The following is a 15,061-nucleotide window of genomic DNA, read 5'->3' as shown; positions in this document are numbered from 1 at the left end:
GCCTCTGCTACCAATGGAATCACTGTCCTGCATAAGGCCCCCATTACCTGTGTCAGAGCTTGGATGCTTGTGTTGATGTCACCACTGGCTACTTGGGAGATAATGAAATTGATTGTGGATGCTGTATTGCTGTGCATGTCATCGAAATGTGGAGAAACAGCCCGGATTCTGGAGAGTAGAGCAAAGGGAAAAAATTCAATCTTTGTTAAAAGAAACCCCAGTGAGCTGGGATTATTCAATTCTCTGCTATCTCCAGGTCTTAGTAAATAACTGCTTCCGGCCACACAGTGACCACTTCTAAAACGTTCTGATTGTAGAGAGAGCTCTTTTCACATATGCACGCTACTCGTCATGCACTGAAATGGAAGAGAAATGGGAGAAATTCACTTACTTGGGTTCAGGAATAAGGACAGGTTCAAAAATGTCATCCAGTTTGTGCTGAACAAGCTCCGGCATTTCACATCGGACCGTACCATTGTCATTCTCAATCTCATCCAGGTCCAGCTGGAATTCTCGGCGAACCATCTGGGCTGCCTCAGGATGCCCACTCATGCTTCGGGCTTGGCTAAGGGAAGCAAAAGGAGGTTCCTCAACTAAAAGAAACTTCTGAACCAAAGGGCTAGAGTAGCACTGCCAGTTGCCCCAAAGCTTCAAGACAGATGTTCAACTTCTGGTTTCAGCCCCCCTGAATGATTTAAGTCCTTGAGTCTAAGGCAAATGAGGCGAATGCCTTCAATGGGCAACAACATTGTTCATGAATACCCTTTTAAAGCAGATCATTTTAACATGTTTATAGTACCTTCCAAATTATAAGTATTCTCTCCAGTTCACTAAAGCTGACAAACCTTGTATTGCTATTCCAGATTGGGCAGAAAATAATTAATAAAATATACTTGCACTGACTCAAAGCTCTCTGTTTGGTCACAAATTTAAGAAAAATCTAGATTGGCTGGTTCTTTTCTGAGAAATTATCCAGTGTTAAATTTTTCTAATCATAAGCACTCTTCCACACAGTGTCCGGTACATTTTAGACTTCGATGCACAGCCATTTCTTTTTAGGAATATTCACTCTTGATAGGTCAGGGCCAGCATTACATCCAAGCCACAGGTATTTTAAAGTTTCCAAATTCAAATTGGTTAATATTAGATGAAAGATACTGCCCAAGATAGAGCTGTCTTGCTTAGAAGGTAGTATTTTGAGCCAATTCTGGGTTGCATGCATTTTATTCAGCCTTATCTCTGAATAACAGAATCCTGAGCATGACCAAGTAAACACAAGGAAGAAGGTGAACCAATAATTTAGCCACATGACCTTAAATGGCCACTTCTGCTAACCAATGGACTTCTGGGGAAGGCTTGACACATGGGATACTTATGGACACCCCTAACCTGTTTAGAGTTATACACTCTAAACCAATTGCCCTCCAGAGGGGATGAATCCAAGTCAGAAGTTAGGAAGATATAAGAGCCCTGCTAACGAGAAATTAGCAGGCAGTACTTACATCCTATAAGTGCGATACATAATTCTGTCCACGGAAAAGCAGTGAAAGAAGGCACAAGACTATTTAGAAGTGGTTTTGAGACAAAGACAAAGACAAAGACAATGAAGACTGAAGGATTAAACATTTGGCTACAAGACATTTACCCAGACACTCCGTCATGCATGATAATGACTACAAGAACTCAAGATTATGTTACAGGATAAGCTCTAAGCACACAAGGCAAAGTCCACTGAGATGTTCTTAGACAATCATCTCCGTCTACATACTTGAGTTTGGAGGACATGTCCTCAGCTGGTCCCTTGCGCAGCATGTTAGCATTAGAGTTTATGCTCTGTGTGCGCTGAGGTCTCTCTTCCACTTGTTTTATTGGTGCAGCAGAAGGCCTCTTTGCTGACCGCTTAATCCGCTCCTCCAGCATGCTCATATCCTTCTCAGAAAGCTGTAGAAAGAAGGCGATTTATTAGTACACACTCTACTAGAATATGAGGAGAATTAAAAACCTAATTGGAAGACTGAAGAGTCAATATCCATTCACATACTGAAGCAAACAGAACCTGCTATGTTAGGGTAAATTCATTTTCAAAATCAACTATTATTACAAAACCTGCTATCATAAGAGAATACATGATAGAAGAAAAGGATACAAAAAGAAAGGGTATTAATAACTACCAATGAAAAAAATCAGAGATTAAATGATGCTTTCTCATTATTTAATTTGTTTATGTCACCACTATGTGAACTACAGGCAAGAAGCTTCACTTGTGACCATCTGTAAAATTCCCATCTGTTTTATCTCCTTCACTGACCTGCAGTGAGGATTTAATTAGATTCGTACAGGTAAAAATACATAAACACAATGTAAATACTAGGAAGTAACTGGAGTGAAGGACTGAAGTAGAAGCACAAGTGACTGGCTCAGAGTAAGGAATCCAAAACAGCTCCTGATGTGTCTGCAGAGTGTGTCCTGGCTGTAGCTAAGGACTCTTCTGATCTGACAGTTGCCAGAATCTACATTATACATGTGAGTACTTGTTCACTAAAAAGTAAACACACTGACAATTGCAGAGCAGATTTCTAGGCAGAATATAAATCCCAGCCTAGTTCAGGAGTTCCTGAATCAGAAATAGCTCTCGGGGTGCCTGGGTGGCTCAGTCGGTTGTGTTTGACTCTTGATTTTGGTTCAGGTCATGATCTCATCTTCTGTGAGACTGAGCCTCACACTGGGCTCTGCGCTGATATCATGGAGCCTATTTGGGGTTCTCTCTCTCTCTGCCCCTCCACCGTTTCCACTCTTCTCCTAACTTAAAAAAAAAATTGCTTTCATTTTCTAAAGCAAACTGCATCAGTAGAAAGGTCAAAAAAAAAGAGAAAATCTGATTTCCCTTAAGACACATATAAATGTCCTACAACAATCAAAGACACCCTCAAGGGTTTATCTGGACACATTGATGGGTTGGGTTTAATAAAAAGTAGTAAAAACTTGGCTAGAGTTGAGATGGCATGAAAGCCGAACACCTACGTGATTCTGCAATTCACAACATGCTACAAATGTCCACAAAAAGTCACTCACAGTTCCGATCAGTTTGAACACCTGATCCCCATGTACATTGTACACAGTGACGATGGTATTGAGGGCAGCATTGCGCACAGCGTTGTCACGGTCTCCTATATGAATCGCTATCTCCTTTAAGGCTTTCCCTGGGGTTGGTTGGCAGACATTCATGCCATAGGACTCGACCAGACACCCCAGTTCTTCCAGGCACTCTGGTGGGGGAGGAAGATTAGACTGATGAGACCCAACACACATTTGGCATAGAGACCTATCTTTGCTAGATAAAATTTTCCCTGGCATACATGAAGGACTAAAGTCTTATACTAGTTCTACCTAGAATTTCTCCTTGTTTACTGCCTTCTGATAAAACACACAATAAAATAATGATGTTACAGCAAGTGCTCCTGGAAGAAAGGGATGCCTGTGAGTCAGATGGCCCCTGTGCACTTGAGTTTGTCACCAGGGTGATACTGAGTGGTGCCGGTATCACCTGATACTGTGGCTCCACCAGTGTGCAACTCATCACTCTCACAGCTCAAATCAGAAGATTGGGATCAATCACTCAGACACTGAAGAACTGTCCTTGTTCATCTACAAACTCTTTCTTTTAGAGGTTACTGCTGCAAAGACTCGCGCTTCAATTTAAATTGTTGCTTCACCTGCTCTTTGCTTAGAGTTTTTGGATTTGGTTCCTTCCATGATGAAGGGGAACATCTTGCTGGCTGGGTAGACAAGGCACATCCGGTTCAGGATGGCACGGACATCTTTACGAATGACATCCTTTGGTTCTCCAACCTAGTCGACACGGAAAATAATGATTGACGCATTTCCTAAGCAGCAAAGGGTCCTCCCAAGAGTCACTACATCTTGGAAAAACAGGGGCACAGGAATACGCTGCAGAAGTATCTTCACAGAATAAACAAAACAGGACAAGGGCATAAGGGATAGGAAGCGAGGTCAGCCGGGAACCTGAGCAGTCCTCCCGAGTGAGAACAACGCGTTACCTTGAGGATGAGATAAGGGATGAAGGAGGAGGCTTCGTTCTCAGTAAGATGATATTCCTCCTCACTTAGCAGTGTGAAGAGCAATTTTAAATATTCTAGGGCTTTCATTAGGACGCTTGTATTGGTGTCAAAAAACCGCAGGGTAAGCCACTTTAAGATGAGATCCAGGCAACCAATAACACCCTCTTTTTCACTCTCCAAGTGCTTAAAACAAAAGACAAAAAAGACTGTACAAAAATGTAAGTTCTTTTAGGTGAGTACTTTATAAATTTTGCTAGCGTCCAAGAAGAAAATAACTTTTGAGTTATTTAAGACCTAAAATCATAGTCATTTATTCTATCAAACAATAAAACAGCTCTAAAAACAGAGAACATGGTGTATTCTAGTTCCTTCTCAAGTCATGTGAATTTCATAAGGCTTGGTATTTTCACGGGTCTAAGATAATCCTATTTATCTCTTGCAAACCTACATCGACCATGACAGCAAGGGCTTTGTTATGATGCTGAAAGTCGGAGTGAAACATCTCATCTTGTAGCCACTTGGCCACACAGCTAGACATCTGAGTCTTTAGTTGCTCAATGTATTCATCCCGTGGAGTAGTAAAATTCCACTTCAGCACCTGAAAAAAAAAGTGAAAAGGGACTGTAAGATGTTCAACTGAAATGAGGTAGAGAGAACTCTATTTAAAAGCAACTGCAGAAATCAATTTATTAGGGCATTTTAAAATTCAACAAGATTAATTTGTAATTAAATATGAGTACAAAATGTATTCTTGGGCTGTCATACTTCTGAAAGCTTGTATCTTAAAATCTAGGAATAGAATAATATTCAGCAATTCTCATTACAAAAATCAATGTTCTATTATTGTATAACATGGTAGATACTGTTGGTACAACTTCAATAAAGGGAAAATTTGAAATAGTTATCAAAATAAAAAATGTACATACCATTCTAGTAGGAGTTTAATAAAGATATATTCACATAGGTGCACAAATGCCTACATTCAAAGATGCTTATTACGTCAGTGGAGTTTATAATAGTGAAAGACTAGAAGCAACCTAAATCTTTACATTGTAGGTTGGGGATTAGTTACATACATATGATGTACCAATAAAAAGAATGAATGCATACATACAGGCAGATATGGAATCGCCTTTAAGATATTGCAAACATCATTAAAAGAAAAGAGTAAAACACAGAACAAAGAGTATGGCATGTTCCCCTGTGCGTAAAAGGCAGGCAACAGACGTGTACAATATGACTGTATCGTATGGAATACGGACACTTCCGGAGTAACACACAAGAAACTGTAATAATATCCTTCCTGCGGAGGGAGACTAGAAGGGGTGACACCCTACTCATACTACTCTCTGCACATTTCACATTGCTTGAATTTTAAAAAAATGTATACATTTTAACAAAAAAAATTTAACTGCCTGATTATACTAAAATAACACCAAAAGAGCGAGGCAGATATAGTCATGAAATCTGGCTTTTACGGTATCAGGTAGAAGGAGGACTAAATGAGTAGCCTACTACTTATGCATAGTTGACAAAAACCAATGAATACTTCCCATTCTTTAATTATAAAAATTAAAACTACTTTTATTTCTTTCCATTTGGAGAAAGAACAAGCAGTAGCTCCATTCTGTAGGAACTGATGCTCCCACAGAGCAGTCTTAGAGAAATAAGCTATAATTTGTAAGCAAAAGATTTAGTTTATTATTAAATAATTCACAATGAAATGAATTCCAGAAAGCAAAATTATCTTTGGTTACAAAACAAAAGAGAAAAACCTCCTGTAGACTCTTATCCCTTTCTTACCTTTAATCCTTTTTCATCTTTCATTCTTTGCTCCTTTCCATTTGGAACAACAATGAAAATAGGACCAGATTTGTCTTCATCCTCCTTTAAGCTGGTTTTGCTGGGCACTTTCTTTCCTTGTGCACTCTACGGCCAAGGTTCAGGGGACACTGGTTAGGAATGTGACGCTGCTGCCCAGTAAGAGCGCATGAGAAAAGCACACACTCCCACATTATATTCTCCATGAAAGAAACAGATGAGCCACAGAACCGCACATGTTATGCTTTTGTACAAGTTTTCCAGAAATGTTTCTAATGGCATTCTCAGGTAACTATTGGGTAGTCCTTAGACTGGCACGTAAGACAGATGGAAAAACTCATTACCTATCATTAGTCTGGGTCACAGACTTTGTTTATTGGATAGTTGTTTTCTTTTTTGACATCTTCAATACCAGTTTAGTTTTCCATATTAATGACTTCCATAGTGACATTCTGAATGGCATTCACACACTTCACATCATTTCATTGAGAAAGCTTTTCTGTTTCTCTGCATATAAAGTATATCTCTAGGGGCACCTGGGTGGCTCAATTGGTTAAATGTCCTGGACTTCGGCTCAGATCATGATCTCATGGTTTGTGAGTTAGAGCCCCACACTGAGCTCTGTACTGACAGTGTGGAGGCTGTCTGGGATTCTCTCTCTCACTCTCTCTCTCTCTCTCTCTCTCTCTCTCTCTGCTCTGCTCTTCCCTCCCAACTCTCTGTCCTTCTCTCTCAAAATAAATAAATAAACTTAAAAAAAATCTCTATCATATCACTATACCTGAGATTCTCTAAACTTGATTCTAGGGAAACTTTTGATAAAAACATTTTAAATTAAATCATTAAAGTGGTTTTGAAAAATAATCTAAGATTCTGAATTTTTGTATCAGATGGAAAAGAAAATAGTAAACCTCAGTATGTACATTTAATTTCAAAACTGGAATCATTATTAACATAAATGTAGCAAGAATCCAGTATTTCTGGAGGCCAGATTTTCTTTCTAGTTCAAACACTGAAGTCACTCAGTCAAAACAAGTTATGAGATCATTCCTGTGAAACTGCTTTGTAAACTGCAAAAGACTTGGGAGGGGGGGAGTATAGCATTAAGAACACAGTCAAAAATACTTCAAAGCACTTGTGACCAAAATACTAAAATAAGCACTTGTTAAATTTGGGATGAGGACAGTGCAGGAGGACAGGAAAAGAACAGATTCATTGGACAGTTTAGAAGATAATTATCTATTTAACTCATTGAGTTAAAGGACTATACACAGAGAAGGAAACAAGTAACTGTAATTTCAGATGAACAGTCAGAGTGCCCACTGTATATGAGCATACGATGATAAATGCACTCAGTAATAAAACAATTCCTGGTCTGGCATTTTTTTTCATTAGTTACGTGTAATTAATTAGATGGTTTTCTCTATTTATATTTGCTATTATATTTACTACCAGCTGTACAGTTCTGCAATTTTCTTATATGCTTTAATCAATACTCTGAATACAGTGATAGGCTCTGAATCTTGTTATAGAAACTGATGATAATTTGCTGTGATTCCAAAACTTAATGAAATAAAAATATACCCAGGAGATTTCTACTCCCTGCCCCCCTTTCCAAAATACTTAAAGTTAAGCATTTGAACATGTTTATTTTATTAAAAAAATTTTTTTTATGTTTGTTTAATTTTGAAAAAGAGAGGAGACAAGAGTGCGAGCAGGGAAGGGGCAGCCCCAATGTGGGGCTCAAACTCACAAACTATGAGATCGTGACCTGAGTCAAAGTCAGTCGCCTAACTCAATGAGCCACTCAGGTGCCCTCAAACATATTTCTTTAAATGTCCAACTCTGCATGGATGTTAAAATAAGTCCCACTGGTGCAGGGACAGAAGGTATTTCCTTGTAGACTAATTAGGATACCTTCTAGCACGATGACTTAACTGTGCCAAGTTTGAAGGAAGGTGATCACTACCTTCCTTTTCTTTTCCCTCTTTTTTTTTAAATGTTTATTTATTTTGAGAGACAGAGAGAGAGAGAGAGACAAAATCCGAAGCAGGCTCCAAGCTCCACGCTGTCAGCACAGAGCCTGATGAAAGGCTCGAACTGACAGACTGTGAGATTGTGACCTGAGCTGAAGTCCACACTTAACCGACTGAACCACCCAGACGCCCCTTACCTTCCTTTCCTTAAATCAGAATCAGCCTAAGTGATTCTGCCAGAGCTACATGTGACTTCTCTTTTCACTACTGCAAATCATCCGCAGAGATCTGCATGACAAAACTCATGACAACACCTCTTGAGAGCATGATGTCTTTGTTTTGGGACCTTATTTATCTCTCTCTCTCTTTTTTACATTTATTTATTTTTGAGAGACAGAGTGAGACAGAGTGTGAGTGGGGAAGGGGCAGAGAGAGAGAGAGACACAGAATCTGAAGCAGGCTCCAGGCTCTGAGCTAGCTGTCAGCACAGAGCCTGACGCAGGGCTTGAACCGACGAACCGTGAGATCATGACCTGAGCAGAAGTCGGATACTTAACCGACTGAGCCACCCAGGTGCCCCTGGGGCCTTATTTAAAACGAGTCACAGAAACAGGCATAAATAATTAACTGTATAATTTGATGATATCAAGAGTGGTGATGTTTTCATGCATAATGTGATCTTTCCTATTAGAATGACACAGAACATAAAACACACTTAAAAGCAATTCTATATCAAGTATGCGGAGTTAACATACCTTTGCTTTAGAGGAAACTCCTAGAGCTTTGGCCTTTTTTGGATCAGGCTTGGGTTCTACAGTGCTGGAAACAGAATCTTCAACAGGTGCTTTGAGGAAAAAAAAGGCATCTACTATAAATATAAACTCTAATATCACTTTGTTCTGAGGAGATTAAATATATGATGATGAGAAAGCCTACAGTTTTAAGTGTGTCAGTTTAACAAGTATTTTCAGTTAGGCTTTCTTCCTAATCTTTTTTCAGTCTTTTTTTAAAGCTCAATAAATCTACATCTGCTTTGCTCACATTTAAGCTGAAATTGTAAAACTATTTTCTAAATAGCAGTTAAAAAATCTTTCTCCTACATTGATAACATCCTTAAGGACAGGGTCTGTCATCTTTAATACTCAGTATTTACCATATAGCAAGATTCCAACAAATGTAATTGAATATATACTTTGATCAACAGTTTTACACATGTAAAATTTCATTGTCTATAAAAGCAACTGTTTCTAACCCATTAAAAAGAATGATATTATTTAAGCAATAAGTCTAGAAGTGGTTAAAGATCAGAGTTTATACATGATGGAATTTTAACATGAGGGTGAAGAAATCAAGAATTCTCTCTAAATGATTAGTAAATGTTAGAATGGATCAACAAATGGGCAGTGGGAGGAGAACCCATTTGGGAATGAGAAAGGAATTCTGTGCTGGTGAAATCAGGCTTAATCTTCTGGGTTTCCTCATCTGTTCATAAAGGGGAATAAACTAGATGGTCCCCATTCCCCCTCTAACTATAATATCCAGTAGCAGAAAACAGTATAGAAACCTTAAAATAGGATGGAGCACTTGCTTTCCGGAGTATTTCAATACATTATTCTAAAACCCCTTTTTGGACTTGGAAACCATATTCATCATCTTCATACCTTAGGCACAGTTCATAGCATAAAGCTTGACAAATGTTTATGGTAGAAGGGTGAAGAGGGAGGGAGGGAGGGAGGGTGGGCCTAGGATCTAAGCTGTGAGGGAAAACGAAGCTTGATTTCTTTTTAGAGTTAGTTCCTCTGGGCTATTTCCTTCCCCCTTAACCCTCTCAAAGTACCATTACCTGAAGCTGGCTGGAATTTGGCTGGAGCTGACCCTCCCATCGGTTTGGAAGCTGCTTTAGCAGATGCAGCGGGCTTGGCTGGCATGTTAGCTTTGGCTTTCTCTAGCATGGCCAGTACCTGATCTTTAGAAGTTGGCTAGAGAGACAATGTCACAGGAGAGGTGAGAGGCCACATACATGATACACTCATACTAAGCTTACTAACAGAGCTGCTGTCAAACACATCCTTGAGCTCCTAGTTCTGAAATACCAATGAAGTAAGGGAGGCAGCACACAGTGCAAGAGAAATAAACACACATTATCAAGTCACACTAAATTAGCTACCATTCTAGGCCACAATTTTCGCCCCTGCAGAGTCAAGGTCTTTGAGTTCCACACACTGTTAAATATTGTATTTTTTCTCTCATTGGGATTTCAAGTGAAACTCCTAGGTGGTAATACAATCTCTTGCCAATATCAATTCATGTTCAGTATTTTTCTAATGGCTTTTAACAGCAGCAACCACAGGAAGCAGTAAGTACCTTCAGTTTCCCAGTGGCCTTGGCCATTTTCTCATATCCCAAGTGCATCATGAAGAACGGCAGGGCGTCCTGGGCCTTTTTCCGCACGTCTCCGCTGCGGTCCTCCAGGCAGGAGTAGAGATGAGGAACACAAAGGATGAGGTCTGTGGGGGTGGAACGGAGGCTCGGCAGTTTTTCAGCCAACCAGCCTAGAAGCTGCCGAAGGAAAGAAAGACCAGTGACACACTTCAAGAGGGAAAGTATTACTTACCATCTTAGGCTTAAAGAATACATCACTATCAAATACTGAATGAATTCTTACACTACAACTTTCCAAAATAAAATCAGTAATTTTTATTATTCAAGAAATCTGCTATACTTAAATAATAGACCCAAAGAAGATAATCTTCCTAAAGATAAAAACATCGTTCTCTGGACCATACTTGGGCATTAAACTATAAAACTTTAATAGTTCTTAATGCATCTTAAAGATGAAACTTTTACTTCGCTTTTTTCAGATTTCTAAGAATTACTCAGTAGAGAAAACGCAGACCATGGATTTGATCAGGAGAGGACAAGTTCTACTACAACTTCTGTTTCAGCCTTACAGTGACAGTTTTTCTCTATTCCTCTAAAATAATTCATATTTGTATTTATTTTTAAGCCTGTATTTAATTTTTAAAGTTTATTTTGAGAGAGAGAGCATGTGCATAAGCAGGGGAGTGGCAGAGAGAGGGGAAGACCAAATCCCAAGCAGCCTCTGCAATGCCAGTGCAAGAGCCCAACACGGGACTCAAACCCATGAGCCATGAGATCTGACCTGAGCCGAAACCAAGAGCTGGACGCTTAAGCGACTGAGCCACCCAGGGACCCCTGTATTTATTAACTGAAGTTTTTGTTGAGATGATTATAGTCACATGGAGCTATAAGAAGTAATACAGAGATCCTATGCGTATTTTGCTCTGTTTCCACTAACAGTAGCTCTTTACAAAATTATACTATAATATCACTACCAGGATACTGACACTGATAGAATTGACTGATCTTGTTCAGTCTTCGGCAGCTTTACTATTCTCATTTGTGTCTGGGTGTACATTTAGTTCTATACACTTTTATCATATATGTTAGTACATCTGCCACCACAGTCAAGATTTTATTTTTTTAAGAATATATTTTTTTAGTTTATTTATTTTGAGAGAGAGAGAGAGAGCATAAGCACAAGTCAGGGAGAGGCAGAAAGAGAGAGGGAGAGAGAATCCCAAGCAGGCTTCACACTGTCTGCACAGAGCCCAATGTGGGGCTTCAACTCTCGAACCAAGAGATCATAACCTGAGCCAAAATCAAGAGTCAGGTGCTTAACCAACTGCACCACCCAGGCACACCCATAAATTTTCATTTTTACAGAATAAATTGACAAGATCACAACTGCTGGGTCATTTAGTAACTACATATTCCATTTTCTAAGAAGCCAAACCTTTCCCAGGGTGGCTGTACCATTTTACATTTCCTCCAACAGAATGTTCAAATTTCTCTACATTCTTGCCAGCATTTGGTATTACCACTATTCATTATTTTAGTGATTGATAGTTGTGTAATGATGTGTCACTGTAGTTTTAATTTGCATTTCCCTTATTGCTAATAATACTGAACAACTTTCATGGGCTTATTTGCCAGTTGTATATCCTCTTCTGTGAAATATCTGTTCATGTCTTTTACCATGTCCATATCCTTTCTTTTCTTTTTTTTTTTAAAGTAGGCTCTACACCCAGTATGGGGCTTGAACTCATGACCCTGAGATCAAGAGTTGCATGCAGTACTGACTGAACAAGCCAGGTGCCCCATCTTTTGCCAATTTCTTTTTTCTCTTTTCTCTTTTTTTTAAAAGTAGGCTTCATGCCCAGTGCGAAGCCCAATGTGGTGGGGCTTGAATTCATGACCCTGAGATCAAGACCTGAGCTGAGATCAAGAGTCATAGACTCAACTGACTGAGCCACCCAGGTGCCCCCATCTTCCATCACTGTGGTGATCAGAGCTTCCCAGACTATATGATGATTAACAGTAGTGAGAATGGACATTGTTTCTAATCGTCTTTCACTACGAAGTATGACATTATCTATACAATGTTTTGTAGATGCTCTTTAGCAAGAAGAGGTAGTTCTCTCCTCTAACTTGCTCAGAAGTCATGAAGAGATGTTGGATTTTCTCAAATCCTTTTTTTGCAACTGATAAAATATGATTTTTCTTCTCTGGCCTATTGGTATTGATACATTTTTGAATGTTGAACTCTATTTTTATGTTCTGATTAAAACCTCTTATTTTATCATGTAGGAGTTCAAGAAAAGAGAAAATTTCACAAAAAGGCTAGTCCTTAAAAAAATTTTATCGCTAGGGTGCTTAGGTGGCTCAGTTGTTAAGTATCTGACTTCAGCTCAGGTCATGACCTCAGAGTTTGTGAGTTTGATTACCACATCGGGTGGGCTCAAGCCCCACTTGAGGTAAAACACGAGTGCCAGTGAGTGTGGCTTCCCTCTCCTTCTCTCTCTCAAAAAAGAAAACAAATTTATTGTTAAAAAAAAAGTATATGAGGGGGTGTCTGGATGGTTCAGTCAGTTAAGCACCTGACTTCTGGCTCAGGTCATGACCTCGCAATTTGTGAGTTCAAGCCCCACGTTGGGCTCTGTGCTGACAGCTCGGAACCTGGAGTTTTCTTTGGATTCTGTCTCTCCTCTCTCTGCCCCTCCCCCACCCTCCCTCCCTCCCTCTCAAAACTAAACATTAAAAAAATTTTTTAAAGTATATGAAAGGCAGAAAAAAAAAAGAGGTACATAAGTATAAAGCTCCAGGAATTTGCTTTCATTTTTATTAACTGTTTCATAATGAAACTCAATGCTACCTCTACATGCGTATTTATTAGGTAGGTCCACAAGTCTAAGAAGGTAAAAGACATGAGTAAAGTACATCATATATGAAGTACTTACTTCTTGCCTCAAGAAAGGATTTTCCTTTTTGAGTTCTTCAGAAAGATCTTCTCCCTCCAGCCATTCCCTCATGCCTGTCTGTTCTGCCCAAGCATTTACAGTCGCTAAGGCAGCCGCCCGAACGTTGTTCTGAAGGGAGAAGAGAATCAGTAAAGATAGCACCGGTTATGGTTTGGAGATAGGGAGTGAAAAAGCTGGGTACTTTGGTGACATGAATAATGGATGTTTCTCTAAGGTCCACATGAACATACTTGGGATCAACTTCTCTGATCTAGAATCTAGTTCTATGGTTGTACTGAAAATCCAAAGTAAAGTAGAAACATAAAATTCCAATTATAAAGATCCTGCCAGTTAAATTAGACAAAAACAGTGACTTGACGTAAGGGTAGAATTAACTCAGAAGTTCTGTTCTCTGAATCTCTGCGGGCTGTTATATCCATGGTTATCTGCTGAAGAATGTTTCCACTTGATCAAAAACTCAAAAGTTAGATTGAAATTACTAACAATTTGCCCAAACACAGGTTTTCATATTAATTTGCATTCATAGCATGAGGACTTACTGACACGAAAAATACTGAAACACTCCAATTCCTCACATTAAATGAATTGCACGAAAATAAAGACACATTCAAATATTCACTCTAGGGTTAAATATAAGAGGCTTGCAACTTTCAAGGAGACTGATTTTAGGACTGTGAAACTTCAAGTACTGGAAGATTCTGCTCTAGTGGTTCAGGAAAACAAGGTAGGAAAAAAAAATAAGGGATCCCGAAATTCATAAACTTATTCACTCTGTATAACAACACTTATAACAATGATGTCATAATTCTAAGAGCCAACATTTTTTGAGTGCACACTATATGAGACAGTAACAGATTCTTTTCTGCAGGAGTGAAATTTCATAGATAGTAACAGTGAATCTCAAAGAAAATAAATAACTAACTTATCTAAGGGTCACAAAGCTAGTAACCTATCTGTTCACCTTCATATTTCCTGGAGGTAAAGATGTTTACTATTTTCCTTCTAATGTTCTCTTCCCTACAAAGTTTATAGACTGTTTACGTGTACTCTTAAATGTACACATATGCATTATTCTTAGCCCACGAACATGGCTGGCCCATTCCAAAAGGGAGCTGTGGTCAGGAGGCAGGTTTACCTTGCTGTCTCCAAGGACTGTGATGATAGGGATGCCTAAGTTCTTCACATGTTGCTTGATGTTCGGGCCCATTGCTACGGCCAGCTGCTGGAGGATATTCAACGTTTGCTGCACCTAAGCGGGAAAGAGCCAACACTTGATGCTGAAACCACGAGCAGGCTATGTTCAAAGTTTTTCAAGTTTGCTGCTAAGTAGTCAATGCTGCTAAGCAGTCAGGCCTATTTAAGAGACAGGGAAGTCAGTTTGTTATAATGCTATTCTAATTAGCTTATGATTAATGGTGGCCTTTCCTTTTATCATCAGTTTGTAAAACTGGATTTGAGAATTTCAGACAAGGGACATCTGAGTGGCTCAGTCAGTTGAGTGTCTGAAGTCACGATCTCACAGTTCCTGGGTTCAAGCCCCACGTCAGGCTTTGTGCTGACAGTGCAGAGCCTGCTTTGGATTCTCTTTTTCTCTCTCAAAAATAAACATAAAAAAAAAAAAAAGAATTTTGGACTGGAGAGGATAGTGCTTTATATTTTTTTAATTTTTAATGTTTTTATTTATTTTTGAGAAACAGAGAAGAGAGAGCATGTGCGTAAGCAAGGGAGGGGCAGAGAAGGAAGGTGACACAGAATCCAAACCAGCCTCTAGGTTCCAAGCTGTCGGTACAGAGCCCAATGCGGAGCTCAAACCTGTGAGCCGCAGGATCATGACCTGAGCAGA

General features: G+C 39.3%; 1 protein-coding gene and 1 non-coding gene across 4 annotated transcripts in view; both read right to left on the bottom strand.

Annotated features, from left to right (window-relative positions):
- Positions 1-15,061, bottom strand: part of CKAP5 (cytoskeleton associated protein 5) — a 112,221-nt gene that overhangs the window by 17,577 nt on the left and 79,583 nt on the right. For all 3 annotated transcript variants that reach the window (XM_029956720.1, XM_029956722.1, XM_029956721.1), the window contains exons 23-35: positions 14,354-14,467; positions 13,198-13,326; positions 10,241-10,435; positions 9,720-9,855; positions 8,632-8,720; positions 5,883-6,008; positions 4,528-4,677; positions 4,059-4,262; positions 3,714-3,849; positions 3,073-3,266; positions 1,769-1,941; positions 392-565; positions 48-168 (exon numbers count right to left, since the gene is read on the bottom strand). In XM_029956720.1, coding sequence (XP_029812580.1) covers positions 48-168; positions 392-565; positions 1,769-1,941; positions 3,073-3,266; positions 3,714-3,849; positions 4,059-4,262; positions 4,528-4,677; positions 5,883-6,008; positions 8,632-8,720; positions 9,720-9,855; positions 10,241-10,435; positions 13,198-13,326; positions 14,354-14,467 — 1,941 coding nt within the window. The remainder of the gene's footprint in view (positions 1-47; positions 169-391; positions 566-1,768; positions 1,942-3,072; positions 3,267-3,713; positions 3,850-4,058; positions 4,263-4,527; positions 4,678-5,882; positions 6,009-8,631; positions 8,721-9,719; positions 9,856-10,240; positions 10,436-13,197; positions 13,327-14,353; positions 14,468-15,061) is intronic.
- On the bottom strand, positions 3,477-3,587 carry LOC115272910. Its single transcript, XR_003900556.1, has one exon. It is a non-coding gene; the product is annotated as a small nucleolar RNA SNORD67 (small nucleolar RNA).

Source organism: Suricata suricatta, chromosome 11 (assembly GCF_006229205.1).
Source record: "Suricata suricatta isolate VVHF042 chromosome 11, meerkat_22Aug2017_6uvM2_HiC, whole genome shotgun sequence".
In the NCBI taxonomy this organism is placed as follows: domain Eukaryota; kingdom Metazoa; phylum Chordata; class Mammalia; order Carnivora; family Herpestidae; genus Suricata; species Suricata suricatta.
This window is presented reverse-complemented; position numbering and strand designations above follow the sequence as displayed.